This window comes from Empidonax traillii, unplaced genomic scaffold (genome assembly GCF_003031625.1).
Source record: "Empidonax traillii isolate 1590-97213 ecotype Southwest subspecies unplaced genomic scaffold, ASM303162v1 scaffold16:size2589160, whole genome shotgun sequence".
Lineage (NCBI taxonomy): Eukaryota > Metazoa > Chordata > Aves > Passeriformes > Tyrannidae > Empidonax > Empidonax traillii.
In genome coordinates this window covers 1,776,022-1,800,810 of record NW_020955209.1, presented here as the reverse complement: position 1 = coordinate 1,800,810, position 24,789 = coordinate 1,776,022, and the positions used below count along the sequence as shown (strand labels likewise).

The 24,789-nt window shown below is 43.5% G+C and overlaps 1 protein-coding gene across 3 annotated transcripts in view; it reads right to left on the bottom strand.

The window, feature by feature from the left end:
* The window catches only part of SOBP (sine oculis binding protein homolog), a 117,064-nt gene that overhangs the window by 5,509 nt on the left and 86,766 nt on the right, over window positions 1–24,789 (bottom strand). For all 3 annotated transcript variants that reach the window (XM_027895397.1, XM_027895387.1, XM_027895405.1), the window contains one exon: window positions 10,456–12,410. In XM_027895397.1, the coding sequence (XP_027751198.1) occupies window positions 10,458–12,410 (1,953 nt within the window). In that variant the 3' untranslated portion in view covers window positions 10,456–10,457. The remainder of the gene's footprint in view (window positions 1–10,455; window positions 12,411–24,789) is intronic.

Sequence of the window (24,789 nt, the reverse complement as noted above, 5' to 3'; positions counted from 1 at the left end):
AGTTCACATCTACATTCCACTCTTTGCTGGTACAGTTAGGACCATCTCTCCCTAAACTTATTCAGTGTATGTTAAATTGAACCCTGAAACTAGCTGGTGAAGTCAGGAACAGTGATGTATGTCACCATGACCTTTTCATGTAGCAAGGAAATGGCAGAAATACAGGCCCAGGCTCTCCTTCATGCTCCTACATGGGCCAAGGGAAAATCATCTCTCAAAAAGATGGACCAAAGGAATCATGACTGTGGAAGAGACTCTGAGAGTCACCAAGGAAATGTGGGGTCCATGCTTCTGGATTTACGACAGCCAGATCACTGAACAGAAACAAGATAGAAACAAGAGAGAAATGAAGCCTTCTCTGCCTCTTTCAAAAAACGGTGACCATCATTCAAACCCCAGGTATCTAACAGCAGAGTCTACTCTTGACTGCTTTGTTCCAGCCCCAGGCTCCATGGTATAAGGCATAGGGAAAAGGAGCATATGGCAAAGGGAAAAGGAGTCTCTTTCCTCCATTATACATTTCCATAAAGAAAGTACAGTCTAGGCCTTGGTAAGCATGCAGCTCTTCTTCATAACTAGAATTCCCTAAATTCAGCAGAGACCAGCCATATACTTGAGGAGAATGGCCTGGGTTGCTGTAAATCCTCCTTGTACCAGAAAGCAGCAACACAGCTTCATCATACCACTTGCTCTGCACAGACTCAAGGGGCATGGAACCTCCTCTCCCCTTCAGATTTGGATTCTCCTGGGCAGAACAGCTGCCACCAGGAGCCCACACCACAGCATTTTAAATTTCCACTTCTTCATGTTCCCATCACTTCCAAGCTTTTTGGGAAAGCAGATCAACACTGAATCACTCTGCTTTCTCCTTTCCTCTCTTTGTGTTACAGGTAGGAGTTCAGGAATTTTAACGGGAGAGGACCAGTGTCTTCATTCTCCTTTCCACAGCCAGGGGTGCTCCAGAGCAGGCACTGTGTTCAGTGCTCTGAAACACATCTAGTAAGAGTCCCTATATCCACCATCTTAAGAGGAAGGCAGAGGAGACCATTTTTGGTAGGCTAAGATGAGTATTTGGGCTGTTACCCAGATTCCAGCACTGATGTTGCTGTCTGGCTTCCCTGCTGTTGTCATCTTTCCTTCCCCTCTAAATAGTCTCTTCATAAAATGTTTCGCCATTTCAAAGAAGTTTCTCATGGTTTAACCTCTTGTAGACCAACTGCTCAGTAAGTTTATGAAAATCTCCTTCACTTCCAATATGAACTAAAGGCAAAACCAATGTCAACCAGATCCTCCTGCCCAGTCTCATGGCACCATCTTTCTCCAGGCTTTTACTGACAGGAGGTCTCTGATCTATATTTTGGGGCATTTTGAAATAAGTACATGGATCATGCAAAGTGGAAAATTGCACCATGGTTCTGGATTTCTAATCTCTACGTTAGAAGTGTATCCTATAGCAGACCACTATAGTGGCCCCCAGAGTTTGCCAGGGCCAGTCCTGATTTACACTAGGATAATTGGGTATATCTGCACAACAACAAGGCAGAATGAGCGTGTTTGGCAGCCTGGTAACTAGTTTGTTTTGCCCCACTGATGTGCAGAGGTGGTAGAATATATGGTTTTCCTCTGAAAAAAAACAAGCCAAATTTACAACAAATTTCCCCATTCTAAGTTCAGATGGAGCTGAAACTTTGCAATGATCTTATAGCAAAAAAAAAACCACCCCAAAACAACAACAACAAAAACCCCCCACCTAAACCCAAACCAAAACAAAATAGAACCCTGAAAAACAAACAAGCAAACAAAACACCCAACAACAAACAAAAACAAATACCAACAACCCAACCCCAAAACATGAAAGCTGAAAAAGAAGGCAAACCAAATCCAGGGAGTTTCTACTCTCCTGAAAACAGGCATCCACTGTGATGTGATAATCCTTCTTTAAGCTTCCAATTTTGTCTGAATCAGAATAGAAGCTTCAGCTTGAATTTCAGCAGCTTCCTGTGCACCCAAACACCTAGGCTTTTGGCTATTCTAAGGTGCTTCTCAATTTCCTTATTCAAGCTGATCTCTCCAATAAAACCAGTTAAATAGCCAGAAAAAGGCAGATTAACTGTTGGTAGTGGTACGGAGGACGGTGAGGGTGAGTGTCTTGCTGAGCCACAGCCCATACCTCCCTGTGAGAGTCCTCCCCCTCACCTGGGTTACGCTTGGGCCTGGTTTTTTAACCTGAAATGCTATTGTGGGTCACAAAATTATAACAATTACAACAATAGTAACAATACTTTTTTTTTTCCTTTCCCCCCCGGAATCAGCATTTGCAGATTTCAGCATCCCATATCAGGAAGCAATCAACATTTTCCCATTTTCCCATTAACAACCCCTCCATCCATAACAGAATGTCTGGCACCATCTCTGCAGCGTTTCTCCCTGGTTTTCACAGCCCCCATTCTGGTTCCTTCCAAGTCTGAGCACAAGCAGATGCAGACTCATCCGAAGGCAAGGGGGCATGCTCAGGTGGCCAGAATGTCATGTAGATTATACTGTGGGGAAAGGAAGAGGAAACACCCCCCTCCCCAGAACACATAGGGAGCAAGTGGGTTGAGACCTCTCAGACCTCAGTGCAGTGCTGGGCACCTTAGGGAATCCCCCTTATCACCAGCACTGCTTGATACTGAAAGACCTGCACTGGACTCAGCCATTGCTTTGGATTTTCTCTATTTCCCACCTCAAGAAAACAGGAACTATATTTTTTACCACCAAACTATATTTTTTACCATTTCAGCAATAATTGGTGAACTGCTTCAAATAAAACTGAATTGGAATTTTAACTGATCTGTGAAATTTAGGGTCAGAATTCAAAGTTTCAGTGACTTCATCACGTATCTTCTCTTTTCTCATCATGTTCAAGCTTCTCTCTGTTGGAGAATTCCTGTGGGAAAGGGTTCTTTTTCTCCTCCTTTTGGAGACACAACTTAGAAGTGGCAGCATAAGTGGTTCAAGAAGCCTTATAAATATTTGGAGCATAAGCAGGCAACACAAAATTTTACGTTTAACCATGTGGGCTCCAAATAAATAGCTGAAAAGTGCTCTAACCATAGGTTTCAATATCAGTTGCCTGATGATGGGATGCAGATCTTTCCAGAGAGGTTGGAACTCCATAGATATTTCACTCAACACTACCCAACCCCTAAACCCACTATTTTTTAATGTATTTTTGTTTTAATGTGCCCCTGCATGGAAGCTGATTACATTACACAGCATGAGAGTCCAAAACTATGAGGAACTGGAAGATGGAGCGCAGCAGAGAGCATGGGTCTCCTCTCAGCAAATGCAGTCCAGCCTCTTTGCCTCTAGAAAATTTGTTATTTAAGGTTGGCTTGAATTTAAGGCAGCAATGTTTCAGAAACACTTGGAAAAGCAAGCCAGCTGCAGGGCGGATATCATTACAAACTGAGACACATGTTGTACAGGAATACCATTCTTTCCAAATGCCAAAGTTGTGTCTGGGGAAGTAAAGCCATGCAAAGGAGTCGGAGGCAGGACCTCGATCGGTAATGTTCCAAGGGCCTTCAGCTTGCATTAAAGGCACTGAGCACTGAGTGCACACAGTACTGAACAGGATCAAGCCCAGATATTTAATTAACTGTAATTTTCATGGTAGAAGCAAACATTAAATAGTTGAGGGTTCTGCAAAATGTTAGAGGTTACTTTGATTCACAGCTCTCACGAGATGATCACACGCTTCCAAACACAGCCTCCAGTCTTGGGAGTGCAATGCAGCTCATTATCTAAATAATATAAATAAGGTCATGATTAGTAGGTCTCAGCCATGAGGCCTTGACTGATGAGGGCACCAAGGCACACGCTTAACTTGCCTCTTTTTACTCTATGGGACATATAAAAGATTCAGGAGAGACTCAGCAGGTAATCTGGAAACAAAAATTGCTTCAGAAAGGCTTTCTTGCCATCATCTAATTTCTTCCTGACTTCTTGCTCAAAGAGTTTCACTTCTGCTTTGCTTCAATCTTCCGTTTTTTTGTTTTTGGTTTTTTGTTTTTGTTTTTTTTTAACAAGAATTTAATTTTATCTTAAAATCTATGGCTCGCTGCTTGAGTACGTCCAACTTTTTCACAACCACAGTCCTCAAAAGTGTTTTGTTCATTTCTCTCCCACTTTCAGGCATTGCTCATAATACTGAGGAATACTTTATAAGCTTCCCACAGTTGTTCAGAGCTCACTGCTCTGCACTGAAGTCGGCCATGATGTTTCAGGGTCAAGCTTCACAAAGGCTGTGAGGTGCTTAGCTCCTTATCAGATTTCAGTGGCAATCAGACACATCCTGTCCAGCATCTTGGCCTCTGCATGTAAAAGCAATTGTTGTCTAGATGATGTTTTTACAAGAGTGTCTGTCTGTTTTACTATGGTCTTTGTTGCTAGGGACTCTGTATTTAATTATGAGTTGTGGTTTTTTCCCCCCTATAAACTTTCCCTGGGCCACTGACTTCAGTAGCTAGATAGCAAAAGAACAGGCTAATGGGGGAGCTAGAGTCTCCCCATATGGCTGCTTCACAGTTAACATTTTTGAATACAGCCAAATCTGCCTTGAACCGACTTAAACAAGATGAGCATTAGACCTTATATGTATGAAAGTGCCTGATCAGTCTATAAAGCCTGGCAAAGAATTATGAGTAACTCATTTGTTGCAAATGAATGTGGGTTGTCCCAGCTTACTGAATGGCATGGATTAGATGCTTAGTTCAGTTCAAATAATTTAATTTCATGAGACAATTAAAACTAATCACAGCAAGTTAGCACCAAAATGATCTCTGAAGTCAGGGGTCTCAGGTCCTGGGAGTTGTCAGGTAGGCTACAGTCTCCAGGAGTCACAGGTTCTGCAGATTTCTGTGGGTCTGTTAATCAAGCTGTAACCATTTTTGCTGTCTGAAATTCTGGCCAGGTGTTTTCTTTGCAAACAGCCCTGGATCTCATTACCTTTACAGATAAGACCAGGTGTAGTTATTTTCTAAATTGGGGTCAAAAATCAGATTTCATATTTGACACACATGCCCTAGGAGGTTTTATAGAAAAGCAGGAGGAGCCCATCAGAAATCAGTACTTGCTCCTTTGATTCAAAGAGTGTGCAGTGATCTATGGCAGCGTACCATGAGCCTGCTATTTACTGCCACTGAGACGGAAGTTAACACTCCCACACCCCGGCAGCAAGATGTGGGAGCTGAAAGCTACACTGGAAGTATGTCACTTTATACTTCACCATTTTGAGAATCTTTTTTTTTCTTTCCTTTTTTTTTTTTTTTTTTTTTTCCCTGGGAAATCCTTTTTCTGATTTAATATATCTGAGAAGGTGCATAGGCAGTTTTGAAACATAAGATCACACTGCTAGAGTCAGGCAGCTCTCAAAGGCAAAGCTTCAATTCCCAGTAAATGTGTTTAAGACTTTGTGGTATTAGCAGTCTCTCCTCTCCCCCTTGGGATAAATGGAAAATTTCTGTAGGCTAATAAGATGCCAGGTGAAGGAAAACTTCTGAAGCAGAAGAGTAGGTGTTATGTGTGTGAGTCCAATTACTCTGTTGATTTAGATTAGTTTAGCAGCAGTGGAACCATATTCCGTTAAAATTAGCTGAAGCTCTGGCCCATAATACTGTGTCAATAAAGATGACCAGCATGGAAATGTGTTTAAATACGCAAAATCTGTTTTCAAGTATACCTTTAAGGTCAAATTCTGTCCTGCTCATAGCAAGCAGGGTAGGGTAAGATGTGGCTAGATGGATACAGTGACAGGGGAGAGATAAAGTCTCTTAGGGCAGAAAAGGAGGTTAATAGCTACGCCCCTTGTCTCAGGGATCCTGACCAGAGCAGGAAATCTTGTGCTGGACCATTATGGGCAGAGGAGCTCACAGTGGGTTATAGATTACCTCTGCTCTGAACTGGAGTGGTTCTGTGTGCTGTATATTTTACGACTACAATGCATGGACTAGACAGAGGAAGGTTTGGCCTATAACTTGGCAGATGCTGACCCCAGGACATACAGGTTGGCTCTGTAGGTGGCTACTATTTCCATTACTTCTGGAAGAAGTTCTGCCGACACAATCGGAAAAACTCCTTCCTTTTCTTACCCCTCTGTCCCCAAAGCAGAATTAGGCAACATGCATACACATACATAGAAGCTAGTTGTGAGTTTAGCATGTGCCACTTAATTTTCTAATTCAGTTTATCACAACTATCATGTCAAATACAAGCAGATATCAGTGTTTTACTTTATTTGCTCAACATCAAAGCTGGAGGGTTAAAACTGATCCCGCCAGGATCAGTTTTATAAACTCACGTAGCTCAAACTTGAAAAAATAACACTCAACAGAATATTCTCCCTAGCTTCATTCCTTTATCATAGTGGGACTTTGGCACCGAGTCATCTTTTGCTAGTTCTTCAAATTGCATCAAGCCAGAACAGCTTGACAGTCCACATCCTGATGGAGAGACTAAACTTTAACATCAAGGATTATGTTGTTGATTAGCACTTCCAATAATCAAGTAATTGGTACATTAAATAATCCAGAGTTTGTCAGCTTGCCCAAAAAGGTCACGCTTGCATGGATTCCTTTTTAGAGAGTCCATGTTGCTATTATATGAATTCAATCTGTCTGTCCAGAATTCTAACATAAAAATATTTGGCTATTTTCCTTCTTGTCATACAATTTGATGGGAAAAAAAATCCAGGAAAAGTTGCACATTAGGGCAATATGTTCAGATTTTCCAGTTAGGGTAGGTGAGAGGCAAGAGAGAAAAAGACAATTTGCTGGACTTTTTTTTTCCCAGGTTGGTGTGGCCAGTGCAACGAATACAAACCTCCAAGGGTCCGAGCCAACACAATTATTGGTGCAGTTTCTGCCCTCCAGGTATTTTATCAGAATTTTTATGAGGTTGTGAGTCTCTCGAGGGATCGTCCCCGCATCTGGACGGCCCAAGGAGCAGGGTTTTACCTCTGTGCTTCCCTAGGCCTAGGCAGGAGGAACTAACCCATGGGCACAGCAAAGGTCAGGGCTTCAGTTCAAGAGGCTGCATCAATGTTCTCCTCCCCCTGCTTGCCCCCTCTGTATAGACACAGACAGGTCTGAGCCCTGTGCAGTTTTAACAGGCAGGGAGGAAGGAAATCTAAGCAGCCCCTTTGCTCCTCCAGACTGGCTATGACCAGCAACAGTGAAAGGAGGGCTCTGCATGAAACCACAGAGTCCTCACCTCAAATCAGTCATCAGAACTGCATAAATCACTTGCGCGTGCTTGAGAGGCTCAAAACTGACCCACATTTCACTGTGGTACCCACTGGAATGAGATGGTTACCATGCTGTTTATTTCTACAGAGTATTTTCTTTCCCTCGAAGCACGTAAGGACCTGGTCACACATCTCTTCTGCTTAGAGGCTACTTTCCTTTTACTGGAGGAAGGAGTGGACAAACACAGACTAACTAATAGTCATCACCAGGCCATGCTATGCTATTGCACAAACCCCAGAGGTATGGCAGACGCCTAGGCTGGGCTTTTTAACTTTCAGTGTCTATGGGGACATCCATGTCTGTGCCAGTCACCCTAAGTCTCCTTCGCAGCAGGGAGAAATAGGCACTCCTAGGGCACAATTTGTCTGAGCTGTCTTAGTTGGTGACTTCAGGATGAGCTCAGCTGTCTCTTGAAGTGCCTGCTTCTCTACGTTGATTTTAAAGAGAGTTTAGACAATTAGCTCAGCTGTGTCTTTGTTCCAGATGTCTATATTGGGTCAGATTAATCTTGCCTGGCAACCTGAAAACTCTTCTGTAAGACAACCCTCACACTGAGACAAAGGAATATGTAAAACTCTCGGTGAATGGGAAAATGGTTTTTCCTGAGGATAACCACAGTGGCACTTATTGACATTTAGAGAATACAAAGCACTGAGGACAGTAACTGACTGATAAAGCATCATTCTTGTCTTTCCAATGTAGCTTGTTCAGTTTGCCCACTTTCTCTGTCAAATGCTATCTGTGAGGTGATGCCATGTATAATCATGTCAACAGGCAAAAATACGTAACTCGGTGAAGCCAGAACTCTCTCTGAGGTTTTAAGCTCTGGCTCTGAATAACACTAAACTCCTCCTGGGACTGGGACCTCGTCAAAATGGCATTGCTGCAGTCTGGATGGTCCAGGCAAGCAGAAATAGATGCTAAGAATCAGCCTGTTTTGACTACAGCATAAGCACATAAATGTGCAAGTGTCTTAGCACTAGCTTGAAACAGCTATGAGGAGCTTGAATAAGATGGGAAAGAAAGGGTTAATCATGGCTCTCCTAAAATTCTAAAGAAGGATACAGCCAAATAGTGGCCTTCTCACCAGATCAAATCACTACTCCTAGATAGAAGCATGTGTACACTTATGAAGAGAATCTTTCAAGCTCCAGAGGTAACACTAAGGTTTGCAATAAAGATCTCACTGCTGAGGGACATTTAGTCCATCCATACCTCAGGGTATGGGTGTAGGGGACCTAGGAATGTGTAATGATTTTAAATATTCATTTGACTACTGAGTTATTGTATACGTTGGTTATGAGTCCAAGGATGTTAACTATAACTATGTCCTCTGTTCTTACTAACATATTATTTAAATGTGTCAGCACATGCTGACAGCAAAGAATAATGGTTGTGTTTCACCGAAGAAAGTAAATAAATAGTTTGTGATCAAGGGAAGTAATGTTTCTGGCACTGCAACCAGCATCTGCAACCAGGAATGTGGTGCTAACAAGTAAAAAGGGAGTCCTGACTATATATTTTCATGGTGCAAGTAGTCAGCGCTGATGGAGCAGGGAGACACTGCAATGGCCCAGATTCCACTGCATGCTGCTGCTGTCTATGGCTATAGGTGCCAAACACCACTGCAGTTACTATTTGTGCTACCAGGGACAGGGATTTACTGGAGGCTGCAGAATATTTCATGGATTGTAATGAAATCTGGCATGTCACCAAGCCACATCCGGCAAGCCATCAGTATTTTAGTGCTGAACAGATTTCTTGCAACACCCACCATTTCCCCTTTTCCTGAAAGAAGCTCTCTGTGTTTGTGAATCTAAACAAATGCAATCACATTATGTGGATAAAGAATACACTCAGTGCAGGTAGCTCAGCGTGCAGCTGCAGGACAAGCTGCAGGGTGAGCTCTGGAGGTCAGGAGCCCAAGCCCCAGGCAAGAGGCCATGAACTGCTGACCCTTTGTGTTACGAAGACATGATGCCCAGCCAGGGACTAGACACTCAGAGACACTGCAGGAGCCAATGACCCCCAGACTCTCCCACATAATTTAGACTGTAAAAGGTATAAAGCCCAGGGGTTCCTTTGTTCTGGGTCCCTCCTCAAAAGCACCCAGCTTGACCTGTTATATTGTTATTTAGAAATTGCACCATGATTAAATTATTTTAAGGATCTGGAGGTCTGTTATGGGAAACGTGGGGTCAAGCCAGTAAGGAAACCTGGTCTAACTGTGTGAGTGTGGGATGTGCACCTGCCAAGAGACTTCGATCCCATCACAGGTGGTGTGAGAGTGACTGCAAGCGTGACTCCTGGATGGTCGGCCAGGGACGTTTCCTTAACAGTTTCTTGTTCTCAGCTTTGAAGCATCAGATGTATATTAAAATATCTCTACCTTGCTTTGCAGCCCTACCAGGAATCACACACACACACCAGCTGCATTGGCAGAAACCTCAGCTGCTTTTCTAAGGTAGGAGACTTGCATGAAAGGCAGATACCTTAGGTAAGGGAGTAAAGCCCCATGACAGAGGTTTTCCTGTGATAACCTACAGCGGGCAGGTCCCAAACAGCAGGCAGCCCCTAAGCACCAATATATGAGGAAGGCAAGCACAGGGAGAGGGGGTTGATTGCTATTCAGAGAGGACAGCCCAGCAGAAAGCCAGGGTGCAGTCTGGCGGCAGACCAAAGCAAGATGGTTGGAGATGACCATTTGTTAAGTCCATTGGATCTGAGCTAGCGGGAAGCAGCTGCATTGTCCTGCTCTATGCTATGCTGCAGGGCAATTTCAATCATCATCATGAAGGCTTGAGTTGCTGTGTAACTCAGCTGGAATAAGTACGCAGATTAATGGCCCAGACCTAAACCATATTCTAGGCAGAAAACCACTCACTTTGACATACACAGCACAATAACTTCACAGCCAGCACCATCATGAAATGTTCTGTGAGCAAAAGTGTAATGAGGCTACTGATGGATGGAGAACTGACAAGTACGGATGCAATACAACACAAAGAACAATATTAAGACACAAAAACCAGTAGTTTTCTGATGGTGCTGATAAATTGGAATTTGTATCTTTTTGTTTCATAACAGCCGCACCCACACGGGTTTGACCTCATACCTGAAAATACTCAATTCTATTCACACAGAAGGCAGTAGTGATCACACAAACCTTTACTTATTCTGATTTCGAATTCGGAGACACCTCCTTTTCAATGGTGGCTCCAGATCCTCTGGCCCTGTGCTGAGTATTGGCGTTGAGATAATGCACGGTGCAATAGCAGTCTTTTCTGCTGGTTTTGGCACAGGCTGGATCACACAACCTGTCTTGGGCAGCATCCGCAAAGCATATGCATGGTCCTCATCTGCTGGATTGTTAAGGTTCGGGTCCTGTTTGTCTCCCCCAGCAAGGGGCTCTTCCCCAGTCTTCTTGCCAGCGTCTCCCTCGAGGAGGCAGTTTGATGCACAGTTGTTCTCCTTAACAGACTCCAGCTCGCTCACCACCAGCTCCTCTGGGGGCTGGGGTTTTTTTGGCTCCTGGGGCAGCTCCAGGTTCTTGGAACCCTCTGTGCTCTTTGTGCCATTCACAATGACGTTGCACACCGCTGCACCAGCTTCCAGTCCTGGCGTGCCAGAGGCCAAGGAGACGGGACAGCAGTGAGCTCCGTCACTGCACGGTAATGTTTTTGAGTCAACTGGGCTGCAGTTGTCCCTGCAGTCACTGCAGTTCCTTTTGTCTGAGCTACCAAAAGCCAAATTTACAACACTGTTAGGTTCACGTTCAACTTTCACTTGGGCGTGTAAAGCCCTGTGGATAACATTGTGCAGCCTAGACCGGTGGCCTACTGTTAGGTCTATCACACCGTCCTGTGGACCCTGTAGCACACTGGGGAAACCAAACTTACTGTTCACTGGACTACTAGGTCTGACAGTCAAGTCAACAACTTCATTTTTACTGTGCTCCTGAAGCACTTGAGCTTGATTAAGGGACTGGCCTGAGCAGCTCGGCGATGAGTCAGAGGATTTAGACGATCCTTGCTTTGACTCTCGAGGAGATGAAGAGCTATTGGTTGGCTTTGCCCCAGGCGTCTCGCTGGAGGTACTCGGAATGAAGCTTTCACCATTGCTGGAGAAGCCATTGGGGGGTTTGGAGTCATTGATGTGAGGGATGGGGATGGGAATGGGGATGGGAACGGGCAAAGGGACAATGACAGGATATGGCACGAGTAGAGTTGGGGGTGGCACCAGCGGGGCAAGGGATGGCAATCCAAAGTTCATCATCTGTGGCATAGGCATAGGACCATTTGGCATCATGCTGACAGGGGGAAAGGGAAGACTGGGCAAAGGAGCTCCAGGAGGGGGAGGCGGCAACAGGCCAGGAGGATTCCCAGGCATGGTAGGTGTTGTGGGAGGATGGATATGGGGGGAGAGCATTGGCCTGTGCATGGGGCTAGAAGTGGGACCCATATTTCTGGGACCACCTGGTGGGGGACCAATTCCAGGAATCATTGGATTTGACAGGGGGCTGTTAGGATTTGAGGCATGGTGAGGTGGCCCACGAATAAACGGTGGACGGATTTGCTGCATAATTTGCTGTTCCATGAATATGGGCAGAGGAACTGGCCCGCGGTTTGTCATCACCATCGGAGGACTGCGAGGTGGGACACCAATTGGAGGCACAATGCTGGCAGGTGGCTGGACAGAAACTGGTGGAATATTTGGATTCTCACTGATGGGAATAGGTTTGGGAACTGGTGTGGGGATTTTAGTGACAGAGCAGTTGGCAGTGTCAGACGGAGAGGCAGTGGTAGACGCTGATGGTCCAGGACCTTGAATTTGGCCAGCTGCAGACACTGGGGATGGGGCTTTTCTCCGAGCATCTGCTAGTGGTATATTCCAAGAATCTGGAGTCAGCAGCTGCACCCCAGTGCCTTCTGCTTTATTTTCGACTGGAGGATGTAATGTGCTGCACAGTCCAGCTGGAAGATTGGCCTGTGTCTCTTTGTAGAAAATGTCCATTTTGTACTGATTGAGACATTTTGCACTGCAGAACTGAAGCCTTCTTTCCCCGTCCCCAAAATCCAGATACTCTTTTGTGTGTCTTATGTGCTTACACCAGTCACATACCTACAACACAGTAATAAAATCAAATCAGGTAAGAAAAGCAATCTTCTGTCCATAGCATTATTTTAACAGTAATTTTTCAGTTATTAAATACATTTTTTTTCTAACAGGAAAAAAAGTTACATTTGTGAAAACTGCACTTCTTTTTTTTTTTTTCTCCAACATATTGGTGAACTGAATGCCACTCCCTTTTCTGGCTCCCCTGATCTCAGTTCTACCTTATACAATGCATTATATATCTCACAGAGAAGAATCCTCAGTTGGTATAAACTGTTATAACATGCATATGTAAGTATGCAAAATCCGTATGAGTATGGCTGTGATTACTCCTCAGTGGTAAACTATGCACGCCTGTGCCATCTGAGATGCCATATTATACAAGGAGTGTGATAACTGGAAAAGGACTCAGAAAATTGCTGGAAATTAATGCAAAACAGTTCTGCTAAAATGCAGGACACAGTAACATATAGCATTCTATTCAGGGTATCAAATAATAACTTGGAAAGAGTGTGATATTTTGAAATGGCATCACGAAGCGAAAAGCATCATTCGTTCTTTGCCCTTTGTTCCAAGGGGAAAGTTGGAAAAAATCAGAATATTTGTGTAAGGTTCAAATAGTCCCAATTTGTGATGTTTCAGCAAGCTGGAATTATTTTCTGAGCTGTTTGCCCACTCTTGTGTACAAGTCACTTTGAGTAAAACTTCTTGGCAAGCAAGGACCTGTTTAGCAACTTTTCAAATACTACAGCAAAAAGTTTGCACTGCAGGCTCATTTTTGTTTTGTTTCTCTGCTTTTCATTTAATCCTCTTCTGTGTTACTATTGGTGTGGTGGAGGCATAGCCAATTTTTTTTTAAATAAGGCTGCAGAACTAATTAAGCTGTGAAAGGTTTTCCCAGTTGTAAGCCACTAGACACCAAAGTTCAAAAAATAGTCATCTAGGCTTCAGAATCCATTACTTCAGAGAAATTATTGTGATTTCATTAACACATTAATTTTGCAACACCAACAGCTCTCACAGATGGTGAAGACATGATCTACAATTCAAATATGACTCTTGTTTGCACAAATGCCTTTCCTTCATATGGCATTTTAAACAAGAATTAATATGAGTAATCTTGCCATAGCTATAAACAGATAAACAGATGTCAGATTTTGCAGTACCTCACTTTTTTGACAGAATTTTACACACACAGAAACCCCCCATTTTTGTCATTTACATTAGTTCTCAAAATACTCCACTGACAGAGACTTTTGGTGCTTTTTAGCAGCATGTTGAGCCTATGACCACGTCAGAATACATCCTGGTATTATTTGTTCTGCGTTTTACAAATAGCTCATATTAGCATGTATTGAAATGACTATATCTTTTGTACAAATAAAAAAAAAAAAACCACCAAAAAACCCCAAAGATTTTGTGAAAAGACTGCATTAAAAGGATAATTAATTTTAATAACTACTGGCCATATAAACAATTCAAAACAACATATGTTGGGCATCTGATTACTCATCTCATTTAACTCTCAGCTTTCCTTTAATATAAACAGTGGTGACACTTTTGAGTTTTCAGTAATATATCTTTAATATATATATATATACACATACACACTATATGCTATGGATATTAGCCCATTTAACTCCTCAGCCTTTTGGTTCTCCAGTGAGGTTGCTGCTTGATTCCCTCCTGCCTTCCCCCCGGCTCTTCACACACTCACATAAACGCTCTCTCTCTTTTTTATCCCAACCTTTAAATCAAACTAAATAATCAATTTAGTAGCAATCAAGAAGTAGCAACTATTAAGTCATCCCCGAAATTTATGAATGTAGGGCAGGCACAGATTTTTAGCTTGGGCACACAAACACTGTGCCCTGTGAGATAAAGCACAGGGGCTACTGGTGCTGCTCAGTGCGTGTGGCATTAGGAAGGGTGTATTTCCACCATGATGTCCCATGCAAGGAAGAAAATTTCCCAGTGGATTACAAACAAGTCCAGCCCTGCACTGAGGGCACAGTGATGATGTTGCACCCTCAAATATGTGGACAAAAAGGCTGTCAAATGCACTGAAGGGTGGAGACAAATGCCTATGCTGCCACAGTGCATGCATCCCCCCTGGTGTGGGGCAGATGGGAAAGTAGGAGTGCATCAAGCAGGGCAAAGAGGGGCATCTCCACTTCCAACAGCTTCTGGATTTTACCAGGCATCATCTCTCTCTCTGCTCTCCACAGGAAGATTCAGTGACCATCACAGACAGCACCAAAGCTGAGCAACCACTCACTGCAAACAGTGCAAACACACAGCAGTGAGCACTGAACCGTCCTGGCTACTTGGCATGGGTATGCGTTTTGCCACCCACCTGGCAAGTCAGCACACATGATGGAAACATCTTCTAATCGACCTCCTGAAATTTTCTGGCTTGCCTCTGTTTTCCAAGTAGACAGAAGGGGAATTTGTGAGTCTACATCGCGTGTTAATAAGGTTTGGAATCAGAATGCACTCCATCACCCTCCTCTTGCGGCTTGCAGGGTATGCTCTTGCCCCAGGGCCTGGCAAAGAGGAAGGGGCTCTCCACACGTACCCTAGGAGTTGCACAAAGAGGTACCAGGAGCTCCCAGACAGCTCCTGAGGCAGGCTGGTGCAGTTTGAAGCCCATGCTGACCCATCACTGTCTGTTTGCAGGGGAAAGACAAGGAGGAAACTGGCCTCAGGGGTGCCTGCAGTGAGGGATGGAGCAGGACTTCAGATGCAGCTGCAATGAAGACTTGCCTTTTCTTTGGGCCAAGGAAGCACCTTGTAAGCCCACTGCCAAAGAAGCAACTGAGAAATATAACAGAGTAAACCCAGCCTCCTTATCCTTCTAGGAAGAGCTCCCTCAATGTCTTTAATTAAACGGACTGAAACAGAAATATAGCCCTCCAAAAATTGTGGCATATTTTCTAATAATTTAATTTCATTAGCTATCATTTGAAAAATTCACTGAAACACTTCACTGTATTATTGCTGTATTGATTTGTTTGTCTCCAGTGGGCTCCTGTATCTCTCCTGGCTAGACAAATATTTTCTCTTCCTTGGTAAAATATTTAGAAATCCTGCTTAGAAATTCTCCACTGATTTCTCATGTTTTCAATAATTCACCGAGGAATAAAAAACTCTGAAGTCCGCCTGCCTCACTCATATATTGATCACAGAACCTTCTGTATATTTTATCACTAGATAAAATTAATTAAAGCCACAGAAATAAAGGCAGCAAATCTGTTCCTCTGAATATCCTGGAGAGACCAAATATCCAATAACTATCTCATTGATTTCATGCAACATCTCAAAGTGTTGATGCTAATATTGGTGAGTAATGTCTACCTACTATGTGCATGCCTTTCAATTTTTCTCTTTCTTTCTTTCTTTCTTTCTTTCTTTTTCTTTCTTTCTTTCTTTCTTTCTTTCTTTCTTTCTTTCTTTCTTTCTTTCTTTCTTTCTTTCTTTCTTTCTTTCTTTCTTTCTTTCTTTCTTTCTTTCTTTCTTTCTTTCTTTCTTTCTTTCTTTCTTTCTTTCTTTCTTCTTTCTCTTTCTTTCTTTCTTTCTTTCTTTCTTTCTTTCTTTCTTTCTTTCTTTCTTTCTTTCTCTCTCTCTCTCTCTCTTTCTTTCTTTCTTTCTTTCTTTCTCTTTCTTTCTCTCTCTCTTTCTTTCTTTCTACATAAGTAATCAGTCTATGCTGCTTAGTTAAGATAAAAGAATAAAAAGTGCATGTCATATGCAGGTAATATGACGCCTCATAATACCATACTAAAAGGCAGAAAAACAGTCCCCACAATGAAGAGGAAATTACTGGAGGAGAAAAAAATGTCACTTAAGAATTAATGAATCAAGTCTGTCTTGCAGAATTGATCATTTAAGATGAGGTCAATTAATTTATGATACAAATGGCTATATCACTAGAGGTAATAAAACGGAGCAATATCATTCATTTTATATCTAACTAATGATGTGCTCAGAGTAATTACAGACTTCTTCTAAAAGCCTACACTGATTAGTTCAGATGTGATAGGTGAAACATATATATCTTTCCGTTCAATAAAATAACATTTTCTTATCTGTAAAACACACAGCTGATGTCTTATTTTTTTAAGTACTTGCATTCCAGACATAGCATCACTGTTCCTCACAACCAGCTCAGAATCTCTCTGTTCGTGTAATTCCTTCTGCTTCCCTTTTCCTGCCTCATCCAGTCCCTTCACTGTACAACCAAGAGAAGAGCTAAACTGTTTCAGAGTGCTTATTAAGGCTGCACATTGAATTTGGTAGTGCTTACACATGGGAGCAGCTCCCTGGGTTTCAGTGGGATTAGTCACAAGCATTAATGCTGTAAGACCATGCTTGAAGGGTCTGACCCAGCACCAGCGGAAAACAATTAAGAGACTCCTCTTTAATGCAATCCATCGTCTTTGGGTCTGTTGCTTAATGCTGGCCCCTGCCCACTCTGGAGTCAGTGCCCCTCCCCCTGCATACCCTCCTGCTTTGTCCCTGACCTCAACAGCAGCAGAGGCATGGCCAGGGATTTTGGAAGGAACTGAGGCAGAAATACTCATGAAGAAAATAGAAGCCACTGGGCTGAGTTTCAGACATTTCCTAACAAACGTAGGCAAAGCCAATATTTTGTACATTTCTACCCAACAGGAGGTTGAACCACTAATGGTGTGACTGACAAGGAGCGTGAACATTACCAAGATAAAGGGTCAAAACTTGGGAGGTGCTAACAGATCCCCTACGCACCTTCATCTCCCTTGGAAAACACTTCTAGGACCGCTCTTGGGCAAGTACACTTCACACCATGAATGCCAGAACACGAACCCTGAATGACAGAAAGATCAGTAATAAGATAACAGCCTATCTCATTCAGCTGTAACGCAACAACCCTCGAGAAGATTAAATTTACCTAACTGGGGCATGTCCAAGGCTAAACAACAGAATGAACATTTCCTTCAGTATGCTTAATGTATTTATATTTTAGTGGCAAGTTGCCAGCGTGCTACTTATAAGCTGAATGACTTGGTATCATTTATCCACTTTCCTGGGAAACACGCAGCAATCTACACCAGGAGACAACTCAGAAGACACCGCATCAGCAGAAACACGATTCATGCCAGATGCGGGAACACCGAGGAAGCCAGGACCGAGGGATCCTGTAATGCTCCGATTTCTCTAATATGAAGAGGTGGAATAAAGCTGTTCCTGTTGGCATCTATATCTTTATTTTGATAGAAGTGTCCGAAGTGGAGTCCGGATGTGGCTATGAGGCCGCCCCGTGGCACAACACAGGATTCTGCTGTGCCAAAAAGGGCCACACTTGGGCTTTAGGCACAGGGTAATTAATACTTTAATCAATCAGCTGTCAAATGCAGGCACTAAGTTCATACATTAGTGCAGTCCACCACTAACCTCTAAAGGATAATCTAGTATCAGACACTACTTCATTCAGAAATACATTTGGTAAAACCTGTTTGTAGAGGTATTTACATCAGCCCAAGAGAAACCAGCATGCTGCAGTGAAAGTGAGCCTGTGCCTTATATTCAGTGCTTTGGACTACTATCAACCCCTCAGTAAAGCTTAGCAAGAGGGCGGAAAGGGGTCACTAGGGCAAAGACATGCCATTTTCAACTTCTCCAGAACCAGAGGGTGACTGATGAAACTCCTCTTCTTGCTCAGGAGAACACCATTGCAGGACACCTTGCACAAGGGAGGGCTGCATCTTGAGGAGCAGGCTCTTACTGAAGATGCTGAAATATGGGACTGAAGATTATAAAAGCCTCACATAAAATCCATGTATTCATCTTTGCTGACTAGTTCCTACTTCCTTTTCCCACTGTGGTATCCAACTGCTGTCTCTTTATATACACTCAGGCATATGTTCTGACTTCACAAATACTACTGTACATTTCCTATATCCCATTCTGGCCCTGGTTGCTTTTCCTTTTAGCCTAGACTGGGTCCTGGAATGGTCTGGGAAGTTTCCAACCCTGCCACTCAGCCAAGATGTGCAAGGCATGGAAGTAGAGGCTCCCACGCCATCCCAAAAGCCATGAGATGAGGAGACAATGCCCCTCCCCCTGCATACCCTCCTGCTTTGCAACCAAGTGAGAACTCGACACACCAGCCATATGTTTTTCAGCAAGGGCTCAAGTTTTTTGAAGCCTGCCAAATATTGGACACAGCAACGATTTAGAAATTAGGAAGCGGCTTGAAGTACACATACAGAGGTTTCTAGTATACAGCCAAATGAGTCACAACTAGTCTTCTAACACACAGCTCTGTCAGACCCTTTCCAGAACACCCAGATGCCACCCAGCATGAGCACCAGGGCACCTTGCCACCTGGGCCCCCTTACAAGGCTGTGAGCACTCCTGGCAGAACACTAGGGGGAAATTCAGTCTATAAGCAGGAAAGAAACCTAGATCTGTGTGTCCTGAGGAACTATGTCCCTAACTGTCTCTAACGGGCAAAGGCATGTGAAATGTCTCTCAGCTGTCCTCGCCAGCTCCCCAAGTTTACTGGGCAGTGTGGCTACCTGCTCCCTCCCTTCTTTTCTCCGTTTATCCATCAACAAGGCTTTTCTTCAGAGCGGATCATGTAAAAGGTAATCCCACTCACAGATCCCATCAGCAGTGCTAATCCTGCAAATGTCTCTGTTTCTACAGACCATTGCCTGATCGAGTACAGAGAAACTTTAGGGCAAGGACTGAATCTCAAGTGTTAATTTACTCAACACTTGTGAGCACAGAAAAGCTACGTCCCCAGTGGGGCTCTTGGTCAGACTGACCCCTCCTACAAACATCAGTTTGGAGACCTGTACTGACTCCTCAGGTCCCGTTCTGCTCACCCCCTGAGGAAATGCCCCTCAGGAGTCAAAGCTCCCACTGGCCTGGGAGGGTGCTGCTCAGTTCTTATCACAGACTCACACACTTATTTGACATAAAGATTGTTCCAAGGCATTGAATTTCCCTTTTAGCATTTCTCAGCTCAGAAAACGGATGAATGTTAAGAAGTGCTGTAAGGCAGGAACACTGCAGGTGTGCAGGTGTGCAGGTGAAACACTGCAGATCTGCAAAAGGGCACAGCCATGCTCAGAAGCATGGGGTCAGAGTGAGGAAGAGTGGGGGAATGTGTTCCACCCAGAGACGACAGCAAATGACCAACTCCTTTGAGAGGTTACCAATAATCAGCATAATATCCTAATGCTGTTGTGTGCTCTTTTCACAGCTAATTGAGTTATCACAAAAGCTATTCAGCCGCCAGCACCCTGTGCCAAGCTATAGAGTGGGTGCAGCCTTGCCAGAAGCCACATAAGCTGCGGTTGCTCACCAAGGTGTCCCACATTTCCCTGCCTGATCCTCCTCCAAAACACCCACTGGACCTGCTCAGGCTTCCTCCTGAGATGGACTGGGTAGCCTGGGGCACAGTCAGTGCCTGAGCAGAGTATGCAGCTGTCTGTGTGTCCAGCACTGCAGCCGCTGCACGCAAGCCTATGGGGCTGGGGCTTTGTCTGGCAGGGATGCAGACAGTCCCCAAAAGGGAAGGGCAGTTCACAGCATCTACTTTGAAGCTGACTATGACTAAGTTCCTGCCTCAGCTGTCATGACTGGGAATTGTTGCTCTTTCACTACCAAATGTCAAACAATACTGTAACAGGCATAATCCAAAGTGTGGCTCTAAGCAGTTATTCAGCCTCGATCACCATTTTTGATGTCTTATTGTAAAACATTCAGCATGTTTATTGTGGCAGCATTTTTCTATCCAAGATGGCTTGTGATAATTTCTTCATACTGATTGTTCCATTTGAATGGAGTGATTATTATAAAAAACAAAAAGAATCATTCCAGCTGAAACCTGCTGCGAAGGAACCCCGAGGCAGGCTCTAACACACTGTGAATGTGGTTACAATATAGCTTGTAGCGATGCTAGGTGCGAAGGAAAACAGATTTTTACAATGTTTGGAGCTTTGTGTAAAAACAGTTGACAAAACAGAACACTGCAGTTGCGTACAACCTAAAACTGTCCTGTGACAAGTTTCTCTCTGTTTAAAAGAGACCAAAGCTTGCCTGTCTGCTTGCTTTCCCATTCCCTGATGTAACCCTCCTAAACTTCTTGTTCTCCCAAAAATCTTTACCAGTTTTCTGAGTGAATACCGACTTTATGTCATTTAAATGCAAGACCCACTCTGTCTCCATTTTTCATCCTAATTATGCAAAAGTCTAAGCTATGTGAAGCATAAGGAGAAAATAGAGTTATTTGGTAATTAATGGCTAATGATAAATTGATTCCATTTTTTGAATCAGTGCAGTTGTCATCGGTGGTATTTAAAACACAGTCTTTTCAAAGCCCTTGTGTTCCTTTGTGTTGGGATTTTTTTTAACGTTTCCAGTCAAAAGGAATGAATGTAAGTTATGCTAATGCCTGGTGGTAATACAGGTTGGGTCTTGTTTCATCAGAGTGGCTACATATTTGATTTTGTATATAAACAGTTGAGCTCCATGTTTTCAACTTCAGTCTGAGGCTTTGAAACCACAGGAGGAACTCTGGATCTGAAACCGCTGGCAAAGCCCAAAATATGGTGAGCAGAACTTCAGGGAAAATGAATATAGTGTGAAGTGGGGCTTGCCAAGAAGGAAGTTCTCTCCAGAAACGTTCCTGGCTAAAATAACACAGAATGGGACAATAACAGCATTTAAACCTAAAATCTTTAATGTGAAGTTTTTATACTGGTGCCATATGAAAGCTGATTAAAGGGCATATCTGCCCTTTAATCTGGACTGTTTCAGCACTGGCCCAGTCCACCACTGCAGCAGTGACAGAAGTCCTAAATAAAATTAATATGATGCAGAAGATAAAAGGAGGGTAAGAGCAGTAGAGAGAGGTGGGAGTTAAATGCCCACAGCAGGTCAGACTGTCTGTCTCACCAAGACTCAAATTTCAGAAATGCCTAAAGAAAAACGCCTCAGCCTGAATAACCTTTCCAAGGGTAATGCAGTGGTCTTTGAGCATAACTATGTCATACAAGAGACTGCAGGGCAGAGCAAACCACAGTTCAAGCCATCGGATTCTACACTCAACTCTAGAGCTCTCATCAAGCCTCATCAGATGGTGGCCACAGGTCAGCAAGCAGCAGCTCAGCGTTCAAATGATGTTGTGCTCACACAGAAAGGCCAAGAGACAGTTCCTCTTCTGGGCTTAACCTAGTCTGACAGCAGACCATTCAAGTGTGTCTGTAGCCACCTTCCTGGTGGGCCTAATTTGAGGGTAGGGATCTGTGGAGTCAACTGAGTACCTCCACCATGCTCCTCATGGCCTTTAGCTGATGAGTGGCAGCACGAGAAACCAGCTTGGCAGAGCAGTGGCACAAACACATTCTCTGGTCAGCCAGGCAGTTTGATTTAGGTTATGTGGGAATTGGTCACCTTGATGTTCAACACTTGATTTCCAGGCCAACACTTCCCATTATGTGCATTCTCAAAATTCCCCTGGTCTGGGAAACAACTCAGCAGCCAGAAACAAGAAATACCTTGAGTAGGTGAAGCTGGGAATTTTGGTGAACTACAGCATGTGCCTTTCCACAATAGGAGGTTTAGCTGTTAGTGCCCCAGCAAGAGCTTCACTACTTCCTACAGATGACATGAGTGAAATTCATCAAACTGCTGTCACTGAAGCCGTACAAATTATCAGCAGAGGGAAGCGCTGTAAAGACCTTGAGAACACAATAAGAAATGTTGGCTTTGAATATTCGGGAAGCCATAAGAAAGAAATCAAAGCTAGCAGCTGGAAAAGCATTTCTGGGGCTTAGAAATACTTCCTCGTGGTGTCTGGGCCCTGTCATCTCTTTGGGTAGCAGGGGAAGGTCGCACTAGTAAAATTCCTTCTTTCCTCTTCCTCAGAGAGTAGAAATGCATTTCTTTTCTCAGGAGGACATTTACCTCCATGTCCTTGGAGAGCCTGCTGCAAAATTTCCATTTCCACATGTTCAGCTACAGGAGGCAGCAGAACAGCTTCTCCATCCCTGGGGTGCCCAAGCTGCAGAGTCCCACTAGCGCTTAGGCTGAGAACCATTTCATAGGACAATCAACAGGCCCAGCACTGCTGTCATGCTAGGAACTCCTTAATCCTGCACAGGGGCTGCAGAGATCCTGCTCCCCATGAGAACAGGACCAAACATCAGCCACAGAAGATTTCCTCTGCAGAGCACCTGTCAAACAGTGCACTGAGGAAAGAGAGCCTGTATGCACCAAGCGCTGCAGCACTCCCTGCATTCAGCCCTAGCAATCGGTAAAAGAAAGGGAAGTGGGGAGCAATTAACACTGTAAATTTTTCTATCAAATTCTCTTGAGAAATATGGATGCAGTTAAGAAAAGGAAAGCTTAAAGGCAAAAGATGAAAGGGGTACTTTACTAGGCTCAAGCAGTATCTCACCGATTGACCAAAATCTCCCCAAATGAGAAATCTGCAACCTCAGGAATCTCATGCCTACCAAGTCTGCAGATCACTTCAGAAACCAGATGAAGATTTACATTCTCTAATGAATTCACTTTTTTTATCCAGTACCAGCATAAACATGTTCACCTTTCTTTTTTCTGATCAAAACTTAATTCTGATAATATAGCAAGCATTGTGCAGTGGAAAATAACCCATCTGCCTAGAATTTATATCTAGTAATATCTTATACGTATTTTTCCCACTATATTTTCTTTTTAATATTTAAGAGAATATAAAAATAACAATAAAACCCCCTCTATTATGACTCCAGTTGCTCATAGGTTGGTTGACAGGACTATAAGTGTAATAATGAGGAGGTTTGAGAGGCAGGTTAATGTTTTTTGCTAACATATGATGCTTTTAGCCTAGGGCATTGCTGGAGGCCAATACTGCTTCACCTGAAACCAAAATCACCACTGAACCGTCATTAAATCACTCAGAGTTAAATGTAATATTACTGGGTCTAGAGAATTATACTGTAATCCAGATTTGAAATATCATTAGTCCATAGAACAGAAAACAAGAATGCAACCTGAAACCTTAGGAAATCTTTATTTACCCATAATAAAGGGTTCTAAGTCCAATTTCTTCCTCACACCTATGCCATTTTACAGTGCCGTAACTCTCACAGATTTGTGTGTTGCTGCTTCCGATTTATGCTTGTACAAGCAAGAAGGGTACAGAATAGAAGTTTCTGGGTAATTTGAAATATATATATATGTGTCTCTGTGTATTTTCCCCTATTTATACAGGTCAGGGATCTACACTTCTATTATTATATATTAATCTTTATCACGCAATAATATTTATAGGCCAGGATTCACTACACTATGTGCTCTAACACATGCATGGCCATAGCATGGGCTGCAGCAGAACTGGCTGGATCTCACAATCTACCTGAGGTAGACCCCCTGCATATGTTTCCCCACCTTTCCCAAACATACAAAATCCTAGAGAGACTGCATCAGCTACTGATCTGAAAAAATAATGTTAGGGAAAGATTGACTTGATTAGGGAAAGATTGACTTGACTGTTACTAAAAACAGACGAAAAAACCCCCAAAACTTTCCAAGAGAGGCATTGCTGAGTTTTATAGAGCTTTGAAGGGAGTCAAAGCTGTTTGAGACTTGGACGCATGTGATTCACACTTTGAGAACTGCTATTTTCCCTGCTGGTAGTGGTACACACCACCCTGTGTCCCAGAGTATGCTCAGTTTAAAAAGCAGCCCTCTCTCTGAAAACCACATTTGATTAGAATAACCCTGGGACAGATCCAAAATCTGCCTGGATCAGGGAAACACGTGTCACATCAGTTTCAGCCCGGGACTGAGACATGCCACATCTCTTGCACACTGGGCACAGAGAGTGGAATTCATTTTCCCATTTCCTCTGGAGCTGGGGGCTGGAGAAGACAAAACTAAGCAAGGGAAATTGCTCTGCCGCACACAGAGGAAGCATTCTGAGTCCTCTACTTACTCTTACTGCAAGGCAGTGATCCTGGCTGAAACCCAGAGCCCATTGGTACAGGCCAGGCTCTGCTTCCCCCTCCTATTAGCAAAAAAATCACCAGTGGAGACAGGCTGGTTATGAGCTCACTGGTTAGGCTCACTCTTGGGCACTCCTATATGGAGCAGGTAAGACTGAAATTAGGGGAGGAGAGGAGAGCAGTGGGAAGGAGAAAGGAGGGAAGAGGAGGGGAAGAAAAAAATCCAGAAGAGAATCTTAAAAAGAAAAAAAAGATTACTCTGTCTCAGGTAGGTAGGATTTACCATGACTATTATGGCCCCTATCTATCTTAAACCATGGATTTCCAGGATTTTAACCTTGAAAATAATAAAGGAGAAGTTATAAAGGTCTTAAACTGCAGCC